We start from the raw sequence: 15,744 nt of genomic DNA, 5'->3' as shown, positions 1-15,744 counted from the left end.
CGACGAGCTGTCGCGCGGTGCGCGGCGATGCGAGGGCGGCGGCCATGGTCGGAGCCGCGGGGGGAATGGGGAGGAGCCACCGCGGGGGGAGCGTGCGCGAGCGGGAGAGGATGAGGGGGGAGAGTGAGGCCGGCGGCGAGATTGGATCTGGGGAGGGGATAGGGTTTGGGTGGTTGGGCTGCCCCGGGGGTGGGGGTTCTTTTTCTTTCTTTCTATTTTTTTCATTAGCTAAATGGGATGGATGGATGGATGGATGCCATGTCATCGATCCACGGCACAAACATTTCAACCAATAAGAACAAAGCTTATGTAATTGTGTTTTTCTATTTGTTTCTCTTGTATTTTTTTGCACGAGGGTGCATTTTGAAATGGCATAATTTGTTCAAAATATATCATACTTTGCATCAGAGTGAATCTTGGAATGGCAAACAATGTTGCCTAAGGAATTTTTCATTTTATTTACACGGAAAATTCATTTTCCATTTTTTGAGTACCCGAAATGAGGTTTTTTTGTGAATGACCTACCATATATTTGTTGCAAAATGGTACCAAATCAATTTTCTAAAATACTAGGATATATTTAATGCACAATTGACCAAATGGTTGGGTGTAAAAAGTTTTGATCCACCTCTAGTAAAAAAGACAAATCTCTGCCGATTCAGTTGGAAGCAGGTCAATTTTGAAATGCAGCTGCCTCGTAGTTTGCTCTTTATTTTTTTCAAAAATCAATTATAGGTACATAAGTATCTATTTAATCAAAGAAACACAAAAAAATTCCCGCCGTTTTGCACCCAAGTATCTATTTTTTTCAAAAATGGTCATTCCCGCCGTTTTGACCGCATTCTGAGACGGGCATAAAAAATTCAAAAAAATTCAAAAAATTGCAAAACCTTCACATTGTGGCCAAGTTACTAGCAAAAATAATAAACTTGTAATACGGCAATTATTTAAAAAAAAGTGTTCTCAGAAATGAGCTATCATGTGTGGAGATCAATGCCTTTGAAGTCAGATGATCAATCTTATGGCCACATTCATGGCATAGTTTGTTCAAATGATCTCATATTGTGCACAAGGGTGCATATTGGAATGGCAAACAACGTTGCCTAAGGGAGTTTTCATTTTCTTTGCACGAAAAATTCGTTTTCCATTTTTTGAGTGCCCGAAATGAGTTTATTTTGTGAAGGACCTACCAAATATTTGTTGCAAAATTGTACCAAATCATTTTTATAAAAAAACTAGGCCATATTTAATGCACAATTGACCAAATGGTCGGGTGTCAAAATATTTCATCCACTTCTGGTGAAAAAGACAAATTCCCGCTGATTCAGTTGGAAGCGGGTCAAATTTGAACTGCAGCTGCCTCATAGTTTGCTATTTATTTTTTCCAAAAATCATTTCTAGGTACATAAGTACCTATTTAATCAGAGAAACACCAAAAAAATTCCAAGATTCAACCACTAGCTAGGAACGGTCATTCCCGCCGTTTTGACCGCATTTTGAAACGGGCATAAAAAATTCAAAAAAAATCAAAAAATTGGGAAACCTTCACATTGTGTCATTATATGTGACCAAGTTTCCAGGAAAATTAATAAACTTGTAATACTCCAATTATTTTAAAAAAGTGTTCTCAGAAATGAGCTATCATGCGTGAAGATTCATGGCTTTCAAGCCAAATGATCAATCTTATGGCCACATTCATGGCATAGTTTGTTCAAATGATCTCATGTTGTGCACAAGGGTGCATATTGGAATTCCAAACAATGTTTCCTAAAGGGAGTTTTTATTTTCTTTGCACGGAAAATTCATTTTCCATTTTCTGAGTGCTCGAAAGGAGGTTTTTTTGTGAAGGACCTCCTAAATAATTGTTGCAAAATTGGACCAAATCATTTTTCTAAAATACTAGGCCATATTTAATGCAAAATTGACAAAATGGTTGGGTGTAAAAAGTTTTGATCCACCTCTCGTGAAAAAGGACAAATTACGGCCGATTCAGTTGGAAGCGGGTCAAATTTGAACTGCAGCTGCCTCATAGTTTGCTATTTATTTTTTCCAAAAATCATTTCTAGGTACATAAGTACCTATTTAATCAGAGAAACACCAAAAAAATTCCAAGATTCAACCACTAGCTAGGAACGGTCATTCCCGCCGTTTTGACCGCATTCTGAAACGGGCATAAAAAATTCAAAAAAAATCAAAAAATTGGGAAACCTTCGCATTGTGTCATTATATGTGACCAAGTTTCCAGGAAAAATAATAAACTTGTAATACTCCAATTATTTTAAAAAAGTGTTCTCAGAAATGAGCTATCATGCGTGAAGATTCATGGCTTTCAAGCCAAATGATCAATCTTATGGCCACATTCATGGCATAGTTTGTTCAAATGATCTCATGTTGTGCACAAGGGTGCATATTGGAATTCCAAACAATGTTTCCTAAGGGAGTTTTTATTTTCTTTGCATGGAAAATTCATTTTCCATTTTCTGAGTGCTCGAAAGGAGGTTTTTTTGTGAAGGACCCCCCAAATAATTGTTGCAAAATTGGACCAAATCATTTTTCCAAAATACTAGGCCATATTTAATGCAAAATTGACAAAATGGTTGGGTGTAAAAAGTTTTGATCCACCTCTCGTGAAAAAGGACAAATTCCGGCCGATTCAGTTGGAAGCGGGTCAAATTTGAACTGCAGCTGCCTCATAGTTTGCTATTTATTTTTTCCAAAAATCAATTCTAGGTACATAAGTACCTATTTAATCAGAGAAACACCAAAAAAATTCCAAGATTCAACCACTAGCTAGGAACGGTCATTCCCGCCGTTTTGACCGCATTTTGAAACGGGCATAAAAAATTCAAAAAAAATCAAAAATTTGGGAAACCTTCACATTGTGTCATTATATGTGACCAAGTTTCCAGGAAAATTAATAAACTTGTAATACTCCAATTATTTTAAAAAAGTGTTCTCAGAAATGAGCTATCATGCGTGAAGATTCATGGCTTTCAAGCCAAATGATCAATCTTATGGCCACATTCATGGCATAGTTTGTTCAAATGATCTCATGTTGTGCACAAGGGTGCATATTGGAATTCCAAACAATGTTTCCTAAAGGGAGTTTTTATTTTCTTTGCACGGAAAATTCATTTTCCATTTTCTGAGTGCTCGAAAGGAGGTTTTTTTGTGAAGGACCTCCTAAATAATTGTTGCAAAATTGGACCAAATCATTTTTCTAAAATACTAGGCCATATTTAATGCAAAATTGACAAAATGGTTGGGTGTAAAAAGTTTTGATCCACCTCTCGTGAAAAAGGACAAATTCCGGCCGATTCAGTTGGAAGCGGGTCAAATTTGAACTGCAGCTGCCTCATAGTTTGCTATTTATTTTTTTCCAAAAATCATTTCTAGGTACATAAGTACCTATTTAATCAGAGAAACACCAAAAAAATTCCAAGATTCAACCACTAGCTAGGAACGGTCATTCCCGCCGTTTTGACCGCATTTTGAAACGGGCATAAAAAATTCAAAAAAATCAAAAAATTGGGAAACCTTCGCATTGTGTCATTATATGTGACCAAGTTTCCAGGAAAAATAATAAACTTGTAATACTCCAATTATTTTAAAAAAGTGTTCTCAGAAATGAGCTATCATGCGTGAAGATTCATGGCTTTCAAGCCAAATGATCAATCTTATGGCCACATTCATGGCATAGTTTGTTCAAATGATCTCATGTTGTGCACAAGGGTGCATATTGGAATTCCAAACAATGTTTCCTAAGGGAGTTTTTATTTTCTTTGCATGGAAAATTCATTTTCCATTTTCTGAGTGCTCGAAAGGAGGTTTTTTTGTGAAGGACCCCCCAAATAATTGTTGCAAAATTGGACCAAATCATTTTTCTAAAATACCAGGCCATATTTAATGCACAATTGACAAAATGGATGGGTGTAAAAAATTTTGATCCACCTCTCGTGAAAAAGACAAATTTCCGCCGATTCAGCTAGAAGTGGGTCAAATTTGAACTGCAGTTGTCTCATAGTTTGCTATTTAATTTTTCCAAAAATCAATTCTAGGTACATAAGTACCTATTTAATCAGAGAAACACCAAAAAAATCCAAGATTCAACCACTAGCTAGGAACGGTCATTCCCGCCGTTTTGACCACATTTTGAAACGGGCATAAAAAATTCAAAAAAATCAAAAAATTGGGAAACCTTCGCATTGTGTCATTATATGTGGACAAGTTCCTAGGAAAAATAATAAACTTGTAATACGGCAATTATTTTAAAAAAGTGTTCTCAGAAACGAGCTATCATGTGTGGAGATCAATGGCTTTCAAGCCAAATGATCAATCTTATGGCCACATCCATGGCATAGTTTGTTCAAATGATCTCATATTGTGCACAAGGGTGCATATTGGAATGTCAAACAATGTTGCCTAAGGAAGTTTTCATTTTCTTTGCACGAAAAATTCGTTTTCCATTTTTTGAGTGCCCGAAATGAGTTTATTTTGTGAAGGACCTACCAAATATTTGTTGCAAAATTGTACCAAATCATTTTTATAAAATACTAGGCCATATTTAATGCACAATTGACAAAATGGTTGGGTGTAAATTTTTTTGATCCACCTCTCGTGAAAAAGACAAATTTCCGCCGATTCAGATGGAAGCGGGTCAAATTTGAACTGCAGCTGCCTCATAGTTTGCTATTTATTTTTTCCAAAAATCATTTCTAGTTACATAAGGACCTATTTAATCATAAATACATGGTTTGGTGGCGATACGTCGAGGTTTGGGCGGTGGCCGAGGGCCCCAACTCTAGAGCGCGTAAACTCGCATGCCCGTCGCGTGGTCACCGCGTGACCGTAATGTTGCCATGTGCTCTGGGCGGCTTAGGCATGTCTAGTGGGTTGGGAACTCCCCAGGTTGGTGCTAGGAAGAAAATTACAACATAAGATTCTCACGAGAAGACCGATCGATGCTCAAACATGAATTAGCAGCCAAGTGTTTGATTAGCGGTACGGGAAATGCACATGGCCAATGGGCGTGAGTTTTGGCTGAGGATGATCATCTACCAAGGAGAATGTCTTCACAAATTTTTAGCTCAAAAGGAGGATCCTAGGTGGTACTTGCTTTGCAAAGTACCACGCTGGACAAAAATATGAATGTTGAAGCTGGGCTCAAAATAATGAATGGATTGAGCTGAAATTTTGTGGAGGATGGTTATTTGGGCATAGGAAAGCATTGTAGAAAATTGATACCATTTGGACATGCCAAAGTAGTACTTCCTCCACAATGCTCTTCTATGGACAGAAACTTGGGAAAACTAGTGAGAGAGATTGGATGAATGAAATGAGCTCAAAATTGGTGTAGGTAAGTTACTTAGGTATGGTCATGCGCTGGTCAATTTTCAGATCATTTGGGTAAGCCTAGCTAGTACTTACTTCACAAAGCTTCTCTCGAGGTAGAAACTTTGGAAATTTCCCGAGAAAGATTTACTAGGAAAATTGAGCTGAATATTATCATGTGGCAATGATTTGGGTATGGAAGAGTGCCTGAAAAGTTTGAGGGTAATAGGAGGGGTCTATATAACACTTGCTTTGCAACGTGCCAATTTGGCCATAAAATATAAATTGAACCTGGGCTCACATAGATTATTTGACTGAGCTGAAATTTGGAGGAGGGTGATAATTTGGACATATGAAGGAATTGTCTAAATTTCATGTCATTTAGAGATATAAAAAAGGTACTTCCTTCACAATGCTTCTAGGTGGACAAAAACTTTGGAAATTTGCCGAAGAAAATTTGCTAGGCAAATGGAGCTGAATTTTGTCATGCGGTAATGATTTGGATAGGAAAGAGTGCCAAAAAATTCCAAGGGCAATCAAGAATATATAAATAGCACTTCCTTCATAAAGTGTTGTTGTGAACAGAATAGGAAAATGAATATTGTTGAATTAGTTTTGAACTAGGCAAGGAAGGATTTTTACATATTTGATGAAGATATGCCCCAAAGAATTTATGAGATTTTTTTGGGAATTTTGGGAATGATAGAAATATAGGTTGCTTCACAACCTAGGGCAAAAACTGCCACATGGACATGACACATAGGCAAAACTGATGAGATGGCACCTAGTCATCACAACCCACCATAATCTACAAGGCTATGACCATCTATATTGGTCATTAACAACTAGAAATAAGGCAGCGGATTAGCACTGTTTGCTTTGTGACCATTTCATGTAAGGAAATTACGACCTTTCTGACCAAAATGGTCGCAATGGTTTAGGGTTTGGAGCCCCCTGAACAGCTTTTGACCAATTGGTCTAAAATGGTCATAAATTTATGACCAATTCTTCGAGGGTCACTGACAAAAGGTCATAAGTTGACATATTTCTTGTAGTGCTCGGTGATGTCCGGACGCTCCGTCTGAGGTTCGAAGAATGACTTGTACATCTCCTCGTGCGTCAGGCCGAGAAAATTTTGAATGGCATGCGGTCCCTCAGGATTGAACTCCCACAGGCGAAGAGGCCGGCGTTTGCAAGGCTGGACTTGACGAACCAACATAACCTGTATCACCGCAATCAAACTGAAATCTCCATTGAAGAGATCTCGAATGCGGCCTTGCAGTATAGGCACGTCCTTAGCTGGCCCCCAGCTCAGACCTCTACTGATCCATGACATCAGTTGTGGTGGGGGGCCCGAGCGGAAAACAGGGGGGGGCGCCCACTTGGCACTTCTAAGAGCCGTGATGTAGAACCACTCCTGTTGCCACAATTCAGACACCTCTGGGATGGAACCTTTGGGCCACGGAGCTCCCGTCATCTTGCGTATTAAGGCACCTCCACACGCTGCATGCTCCCCCTCGACCAGCTTCGGCTTCACTTCAAAGGTCTTGAGCCATAGGCCAAAGTGAGGGGTAACCGGAGGAAGGCCTCGCACACGATAATAAATGTCGTGATATGAAGAAAGGAGTCCAGAGCTAGATCATGAAAATCTAGCCCATAGTAAAACATCAAACCCCTGACGAAAGGATCCAGGGCAAGACCTAGACCTCGGAGGAAGTGGGGAACGAACACGACGTTCTCGTTGGGTTCGGGGGTGGGCACGGCCTGCCCCCAGGGAGGCAGCCGATGCAAAATCTCGGCGGTCAGATATCTGGCTTCCCTCAACTTCTTGATGTCTTCTTCCGTGACGGAGGAAGGCATCCATCGGTCTTGAAGACTAGATCCGGACATGACTGGAGGTTCGGAGCACCTAACCTGAACTTTGGGCGTTTGAGCTTGAGGTGGGGGAAGGATTCGATTGAGCACGGAAGGGAAAAATAAAAGCCTTGTCCCCTTTATAAAGAGGGTGAATATCAAGCGTCCTCTCCGTGTCCGTTTGGACTTGCCTATAATCTAGGAGTCCTAGACGCGGTTGGGTTACCCACGCCCGTATTGATGAGAATCCCGGAAAACTATCTTTGCCTAGGGGACACGATCTCTGCTTTAACAAGACGTGCCAAGGAAACCGCCTCGCGTAACGCGCTGAGATGGGACAGTAAAACGGTTCGAATAAAAGCTTGGTCGTAGTGTGATGACACACTACGGAATACGTCAGCAGATTAGATTTGTGTAAATATTATTCTCTCTATGGCAATATGTGAAAACTTATTTTGCAGAGCCGGACACTATCTTTGTGTTCAAAATCTTCTATGAAGTATTTTGAGGAGGAACCCGTCTTGCAATGCCGAAGACAATATGCGCGTCGGACTCGTCGTCATTGAAGCCTGGTTCAGGGGCTACTGAGGGGGTCCTGGATTAGGAGGTGTCCGGATGGCCGGACTATACCTTCAGCCGGACTCCTGAACTATGAAGATGCAAGATTGAAGACTCCATCCCGCGCCCGGAAGGGACTTTCCTTGGCGTGGAAGGCAAGCTTGGCGATACGGATATGAAGATCTCCTACCATTGTAACCGACTCTATGTAACCCTAACCCTATCCGGTGTCTATATAAATCGGAGGGTTTTAGTCCGTAGGACAACATACACATCAACAATCATACCATAGGCTAGCTTCTAGGGTTTAGCCTCCTCGATCTCGTGGTAGATCTACTCTTGTACTACCCATATTATCAATATTAATCAAGCAGGACGTAGGGTTTTACCTCCATCGAGAGGGCCCGAACCTGGGTAAAACTTCATGTCTCTTGTCTCCTGTTACCATCCGGCCTAGACGCACAGTTCAGGACCCCCTACCCGAGATCCGCCGGTTTTGACACCGACAAGCGGGGAGGGTTTATTGCTGATGCTGGCTGGTTTATACCAGATGTGGCATCTTCAGAGTCAGCAGAAGTTATGGCCATTCGCAATGGGTTTTATCTCGCTTCGAGGATTGGTTGCACTGTCTTACAGATTGAATCTGATTGCTCTAATGCGGTTCAAGCTTATAACCTGGAAGATTACTCGAGGCGGGACTCAGCTATTGTGTTTGAAGGAAAAGAACTAGGACTGGATCTTGCTCAGTACGAGATCATTGCATGTCTACGTGAAGCAAACGAAGTAGCTGATGCTATAGCCAAATACTCTCTCGCTAGTAGACTTTCGGATGTTTGGGAGCGCTCAATCCCGGACTTTATTTCTCATCTTACTGTAAATGATCTCGCTATTATTTGAGAAATAAAGTTATTTATACGTCAAAAAAAATCATTGCGAGTCTCCCCAACGTGTGGATTCAATGTGATATGGGTCCATCGACAAGGAAGATGAACACTCCGTAGCCGGTGAACAAAAACACTTTTGCCGGTCCGCATTTGAAGCGGAGACGAACAACTTTCTGTTTCCCGTTCGAGATGGAGGGAGCCGGTGAGGTGAGGCGCACGGGAGCACACGAAACCAGAAAAAGGCCAAACAGTGGGCGCCGCCCGCCGCCCGCCGCACCCACCAGAAAAACCGCTCGTTATCGTTCCACCCCGAGACCACCCGACCGGACCCCCTTCGCCGTCTCCCCGCCGCGCTCGTCGCCGCCGGCCAGATACATCCAATCCAAGAGCCGCCCGCGCGCCCCTGCTCCGACCCCAATGGCGTGGGGGGCGCCCGCGCGGGCGCAGTCGTCGCGGGTGCAGGCCCTCTACGACCTCTGCAGGCGCACCTTCCCCTCCCCCTCCTCCGCCGCCGCCCCGGCCGCCCCTCCCCCCGCCAGCGCCGTCCGGGCCATATCCTCCCTCATGGGTAACCCCCGGCCCTCCTCCTCCCCTTCTCCATCTGCCTATCCATGGCCGCCCTGTCCATCCATGCTTGCGTAGCGTAGTCTCTGGCTCTCTGCTTCCTCCTATGCTCCTCAATGTGCGCGGTCGGTTATATGCAGATACTATCAGCCCCGCGGACCTCGGGCTCAGGGACAACAGCCTCGGGGACGGCGGCGGCGGCGGCGGCGGCGGGCACGGGTTCTTCGACTCGACCTTCGTCAAGGGCGCGGCCAGGGCGGCCAGGTGGGCGCAGCCCATCACCTACCTGCACGTCTACGAGTGCGACGCCTTCTCTGTGAGTGCACTTGGTTATCCTGTCACTGCAATCACCACTTGGCGGACAACCATTGCTTTGAAACCGATGGCACAATTTGTGACATAGATCCATTTAGCATCCATATATGCTGACAATTGTTCGGATTTTCGACGAGGGTAGTGTTGATTAATGATTATGACCTCATTCCTGCTGCTTTGTGAACAAAGGCATGCCAAGGACATCGAGCTTGTTCTAGATTTCTAGCATACTTTTGGTTAGATGCTCAATTCCAAATGATTTTCCCTCCATCCCTTTCTAATAGTTAAAGTAAGTACATATCCACTTCAGATTTCCTCTGTAGTTTATAAGCCATCTTTACTTGTTGAGGTTTGCAACCTACAATTTACTTGTGTAATAACTGGCCATGTTTACCATTGTGACTCCACTATCAGCTTTGACAAGCTATCTTATCTTTTGAACGAACTTATAATTTCATATTGTAGTTTATTCCACATTTTTAATCTTTGCTTGCTTGATTACAACTCTTTTAGCAGCAATACTGCAGGGCACTTGCTAGTTATAGCTTGTGGAGGCTATTTAACATTTTTTTTCCTGGTGTTTTCTATGTATTTTTGCAGATTGGAATATTCTGCTTGCCAACTTCAGCCGTTATTCCTCTCCATGATCATCCAGGAATGACTGTGCTGAGCAAAATCCTGTATGGTTCGATGCATGTGAAATCGTATGACTGGGTAGAGCCTACTGTTCTGGCGAGTAATCAACAAGGTTATTTTCGTGCTCTACTTCAAGTTTAAATATCTGTTTTGCTTATTTCATTTATTTTCTGTTATTTTCATGTTCGGTCCTTATTTCTTACAGTATAATGTTTCTTCTGCTTGGTTTCCACCTCCAAGTAGCGAACTGATGAACACTGTTAGCTGTGTCGTAGTACCAATGGTCCAATACTACTGCATTTCGTCACCTGAACCTGTTAGTTCTTTTTGATCGGGTGTTTTGACGGGCTGACATATGTTAGTTATGACTTACCAGTGTTCAAATCATTTTAGAGTGGTTGTTTCCACGTGTTCACCATATTTCAAAGTCTGATCTTCAAAAGGGGTATTGCTAGCCTGAAATAATTTAATTTGTTTATTGCTCATATGCAGTGAGACTGGCCAAGTTACATGCAGATGATGTTCTTACTGCTCCATGTCCAACTACCGTTTTGTATCCCCAAAGTGGCGGGAACCTACACTCCTTCACTTCAGTTGCCTCTTGTGCTGTTCTTGATGTGCTTGCCCCACCATACGCTGAGGATGCTGGTCGAATTTGCACCTATTTTAATGATTATCCGTTTTCTAGCTTCTGTAAGTGAAACTCCTCCTTTTCATTATAGTGCATGTTTGTTCTCATGGCGAGATCATTGCTAATTCCTTAACTAAATTCACTCTTGGTAGTAGCTACACATCATCCATGAGAGATATTTATTTCTGGAAGCATACATTATTTGTTAATGTGCATTTTAGTTTGATGATCCTAGAAATAATAATTGCCTTGTAAATCTTGTTAATGAAAAGGTGGGAACCCTGGTTTAGGGAAATAATACAACTGATACTCTTGCCCATTAAAGTACCAGTGTAGGTGTGAGATCGCTCTTGGTTTTCTAGGAGTAAAGGCATATTTATGATGTATGAGAGTGATGTTACAGGATGGCAGCAACCGATCAGTTGATTTCACTTTGAATCAGATACTGGATGTAGCAAACACCAGTATGGTGGCTCATCTGTACAAACCCTTTAATGGAATTGTGATGTGTATTTGGAGCATTTAAATGACCATCGACATTGAAATATGGCCCTTGCTCCTTCTTTAGGACCCAAGGAGATATTCCGTGCTTCCTCTTCTTATGGTGCTTCCGTGCTATCTACATGTAAAACTATATCCAAAAAATTATAAAAAGTCTGATTTTATTTTTGTAATGTTGATGCAAGATGCATCTACCATGCCTCAAAATTTTATATGAAAACTCAGTTCTTAGATAAAGAAACACAAAAAAAGGAAAATTAGACGGTGAATAGTAACAAAATTGAGTTGTGTACTATGCACAGTCAGATTTGTCTTTTGTGTTTCTCGAGTTGTAAATTGAATTTGATCTTGATATTTTGAGTCATGGAAGATGTGTATTGTGTCAAGGTTTTCAACAAAAATTGTATATTCATAGTTTCTAGATTCTGCCATTTTTTTCCGCTTAAGTAGCACAGAAACACCCTAAGAGGAGCACCGAACATGTCCATTTTAGGGTCCTTAGCAAATTCAACAGCCTACTATTTCCAGTATTGGCTCTCGGTATGGGTATGCAGATGGCATGGATGACATATAGATCTACAGGACCATACGTTACCCTTCGGTGTGAGCAAGATTGCCAACTATGGTGGTTAGGTTAGGTCTGCTCATGCCAAGCATGACATACCTGCCACACTGGGGAATGCATGCTGATCCTCCTATTGCCTCAGATTGGTGGCAGGTCAAGATTTAGCCTGTGACCTATAGTAGCAAGCTGAGGTATATCGACTATAATTTGCCAAAACATGTTGTTTTTGCCGTTTAGTGTCATAACTCAAAGGTTTGATGATTTAGGTACTTCAACCAACATTCTTTTATGTTCTGTTTGTTCATTCCCAATCTGAGAAACTATCCGATTGTAGTATCCTAACATCCTAGAGCTGCTGATGGTTTTTCATCTTGTCTGGATACTCTTAATTTCCAGTCTGCTCTCGCATCTTCTAGCTTCTCATGATTTCGTGTGATGCACAAACTGCAGCAAGTGGACGCGCAAAGACAGTCGATAGCCCAGATAATTATGCCTGGATTGAAGCCATAAACTCACCTGTGTACATTAACATGCGCCCTGGCATGTATACTGGCCCGACTGTACAGGTATCCCCTAACTTTAACCTGCTATATATTCCTCCATCAGCCTTGGTCGTTGCTAAAGAAGATGCTTGGATGCAATTCCTGATGCGTTTGCGCTTTCCAGGACCGCCTATCATAACCGACGGACCAAGGAGCATCAAGTGTGTATCCGGGCAGCGAGGCACCAATACAGTTCTTCCAATGTTGTAGTGTTGTAAATGTACCGTAACCTGTTACTTTTCTATTTAGATTTTGTGCTAGATGGATGGCTACAGTGAATATACAGTTAGAACTTTCTCATGCTCCGTTCAGTGGAGGAATCCACATTGTGTGGCCTGAGCTTGTTGTGATACTGTTTTTGCGCCCCCATAGTATATCTGTGTTGGTCTGGTCTAAGTTTGGGTCTAGGGTAGTGAATGCTGATATATTCAAAATTCCATGCAAAAATCAGCTGAAAAGGCATTCAGCCACTGTTATCAAAGTACCGATAAATATGCATGAACAATTACATTCATATATTCCACCTTGCATTTACGTTGTTCATCATGCGTGATTCACTGATTCCACGTGCATCAGGTGTTCCCACCTAATCTCCAATTGGGATTTCACAGTAATACGAAGAAGAAAGGGTGCAAAGCAATCATTATATCAATATCATGTTAAACAGGAACCAGATTGAGCAGACAGAGGTTGCTTCTAGCAGCAGATGCTTGTCACACCACACTAACTTACAACGAAAACAATGTAGAGCAGAAGGCTAAGGTCAGGGAGGGTGCTGTGCCTCCAGCTTCCTGATAATGGAGTTGGTCACGCCCCAGCTGAACCCTCTGTACTGAAGCCACCTCACGATGCGCGCACGCCGCTTCTCCAGGGGCAAGCTGCTCCCTCGCAGCCACTGCTTGGAGGCCTGAGCAAAGAGATGATCCATGGAAGCTTCTGAGAGGCCATGTGAGGCCTGGTCTTCGTCACCACGGTCGTCCTGGAACACGCTCCTCGTCGCCTGGTCCGCTTCGGCCTCTGGCACCCCTTTCTGGCGAAGCGCCTGATTGGTGTGAAAATAAACATGAGATGCTTGATGAATGATCGCAACGTCTCCATGAAAGTAAGCATAAAAATTAATGTCAATGGGGAGTGTTTCAACAACTATGCATGACAATTATAATTACAGAGGATTTCAGTGAAAAAAAATCAGGAATGGGACACCGAATGTATCATTTGGGAGAGAAGATGCAAGAAAAGACTACCTGCTTTATACGCCTTGGACCCCAAGTTGATGATTGCCACCGGGATCGTGAAAATGATTCCGCATAATAACCATCATTCAACAGACCCCTTAAGGAACAAAGAAGGCATGAAAATTTATTCCGCATAATGATCGTGAAGCTAGTGAATAGTGATTCAACTATGACGACGATCCAATGCATGACTATTATTCACATTTTCATGTCAGGATATCCAACGGTAGTCTTACCTTGACTTGAAATCAGCAATCACAGAGTCGACTGTGTCGACAGAATAATTCTTACCACATAGTTTCTTCCTGAGCTCAGAAACACTGTATGCTCTGCTCAAGATAAACAAAAAGGCGTATTTCAGCGTCCAGTTTCAACACCGGTATATAAGCGCCAAACGTACAAGTGAATAATAGTGACCGCAATTCAAAGCACACAATTTCCTTTAGACTCTGTGTGGTACTCCCTTTGTAAAGAAATATAAGAGCGTTTAGAACACTAAAGTAATGATCTAAACACTCTTATATTTCTTTACGGAGGGAGTACTCAACAAATTGGCAAATTAAAGAGATTAGCCAGCCTACTATTAACATCCGATATCTTGCGGTACCGTGGCTTCCAGACCATGTTTTCTCAAAAGAAAAGGTCTTGCACTTCTAAGCAGCAAAATCCTGCTTTTATTTTTCTACAACTGATTCTCCTCAGGTTTCCAACTATCTCAGTGTGTAAGACCAACAGGCAAACTTCACGATGTTGACACCGAGACCTATCGCGTCGAATCCATGGGCAAACATCGCCTACAGAACATTCACTAGATATGCAGCCAATGGCACATTGCTTCTATGAAGGTTTTGAGGGAAATTCCTCTGATATCGCCAGAGGTGGATATATATTCAGTAACAGTAGACCACGGTCTATGATCTGTCAGTCCTGACCTGACAGCAAGCAGTTCGATGGCGCTCTTCTTCGCATCCTTCAGCACGCTTTCGCTGATTCCAGGCACCACGCCATCGCCTTCTCCCTCGTCCAACGAGAGCTGCAGGAACTGCTCGTCCGGAGCACTGTTCTTCGCTGTCAGGCAAAGAACCCAGAAGCAATGTCACACGTCTGCATTTTAATACACAGCCTGACGAACAAGACTTGGAATCTGCTGCGGCTCTCACCGGCGTACGCGCCCCCCTCGTCGGAGAAACCTCGCCGGCAGCTCACGAGCGGAGGCGCGCGCCGGAGCCCGCCCGCCCACCTCGCCCTGGGAGCAAACAACCGTCTGAGGCAGGGTGACGCTAAATCGGAAGGGGAGGGGAGGTTCGAGGGAGAGGGGTTACCGGCCGGAGCAGGGGTTAAGGGCGCGGGAGCGCAGGCACGGCTCCAGCTCCGGCCGGAGCAGGAGGAGGAGGCGGCGGCTCGCGGGCAGCGCCGCCATCCTCCGGCGGCTGGTGCCCTGATGGAGCCGCGCTGTGTCGGCGAGGATTCAACCTCGGGGCCGTATTTCTCCTCCTTTCCGTAGGGTCTGCTGGTACTCTGTCAGTACTTAGGGTTCATTTGATTTGACAGGATTGAATCTCTACTTTGACTAAATGTATATTAAAAAAATATCAACATCAACAATATCAAATATATATGTACTATGAAACTACATTTCATAACAAATCTAACAATATTGATTTGGCATTGTGAATATTGGTATTTTTTCTATCGGAAAAGCTATTTTCCTGCCGACTGTTGGTTAGCGACAGGCATTACCAGCTGAGCTGACCACCTATTTTTGTTTCATTTGCGGGTTAATTTGTATTTCTGCCTTAGTAAATGAGAACGAGAAAGAAAGACCACAACACCTTTGACGAGGAGACAAAACCATTTGCTCCAAGTTTTTTAAAGGACTGATGCAACGTGTTTTGTACTCCACTTGTCTTTTTTTTGTAGTGATGAATGTTTTCTAGAGAAATAAATGTTTCACTCCTATAAAATTCGAACAACGGTCTTTTTCTCGTTTGTCATATCTCGGTAAATTCTTTTGTAATGAGATTGATAATTATATGTACGAAAAACCTGATAGCGTATGTACAAATATCGCCGTAGCTTTTTTTTACAAAAAAACTAATGTAAACATACACTCGATAACTTTTTTGTT

General features: G+C 42.6%; 2 protein-coding genes across 2 annotated transcripts; one reads left to right on the top strand and one right to left on the bottom strand.

Annotated features, from left to right (window-relative positions):
- Positions 1–8,848: 8,848 nt before the first annotated feature.
- LOC119356982 (plant cysteine oxidase 3-like) lies at positions 8,849–12,798 on the top strand. The gene is made up of 6 exons (XM_037623966.1): positions 8,849–9,195; positions 9,332–9,507; positions 10,107–10,254; positions 10,635–10,835; positions 12,290–12,405; positions 12,506–12,798. Exons 1-6 carry the CDS (start codon positions 9,045–9,047, stop codon positions 12,518–12,520), a joined length of 807 nt encoding a protein of 268 aa, XP_037479863.1. The 5' UTR covers positions 8,849–9,044; the 3' UTR covers positions 12,521–12,798.
- A 199-nt stretch (positions 12,799–12,997) lies between these two features.
- Positions 12,998–15,126, bottom strand: LOC119356983 (regulatory protein RecX-like). Its single transcript, XM_037623967.1, has 6 exons — positions 14,939–15,126; positions 14,777–14,862; positions 14,549–14,684; positions 13,853–13,945; positions 13,626–13,713; positions 12,998–13,423 (listed from the first exon to the last, which is right to left on the bottom strand). Exons 1-6 carry the CDS (start codon positions 15,034–15,036, stop codon positions 13,145–13,147), a joined length of 780 nt encoding a protein of 259 aa, XP_037479864.1. The 5' UTR covers positions 15,037–15,126; the 3' UTR covers positions 12,998–13,144.
- Between the last annotated feature and the right edge of the window lie 618 nt (positions 15,127–15,744).

This window comes from Triticum dicoccoides, chromosome 2A, assembly GCF_002162155.2.
Source record: "Triticum dicoccoides isolate Atlit2015 ecotype Zavitan chromosome 2A, WEW_v2.0, whole genome shotgun sequence".
NCBI classification, from domain to species: Eukaryota; Viridiplantae; Streptophyta; class Magnoliopsida; order Poales; family Poaceae; genus Triticum; species Triticum dicoccoides.
The sequence above is the reverse complement of the archived record's forward strand: the minus strand, read 5'-3'. Positions and strand labels throughout refer to the sequence as shown.

Bases quoted from the DNA above. Each gene is read 5' to 3' on its own strand.
- LOC119356982 (XM_037623966.1), top strand. From the start codon at position 9,045: ATGGCGTGGGGGGCGCCCGCGCGGGCGCAGTCGTCGCGGGTGCAGGCC. The intron at 10,255-10,634 runs GTTATTTTCGTG...GCTCATATGCAG, and splicing joins TCTGGCGAGTAATCAACAAG to TGAGACTGGCCAAGTTACAT. The intron at 10,836-12,289 runs GTAAGTGAAACT...CACAAACTGCAG, and splicing joins TTATCCGTTTTCTAGCTTCT to CAAGTGGACGCGCAAAGACA.
- LOC119356983 (XM_037623967.1), bottom strand. From the start codon at position 15,036: ATGGCGGCGCTGCCCGCGAGCCGCCGCCTCCTCCTCCTGCTCCGGCCG. The intron at 14,863-14,938 runs GTAACCCCTCTC...GTTTGCTCCCAG, and splicing joins CTTAACCCCTGCTCCGGCCG to GGCGAGGTGGGCGGGCGGGC. The intron at 13,714-13,852 runs GTAAGACTACCG...TTGTTCCTTAAG, and splicing joins ATTGCTGATTTCAAGTCAAG to GGGTCTGTTGAATGATGGTT.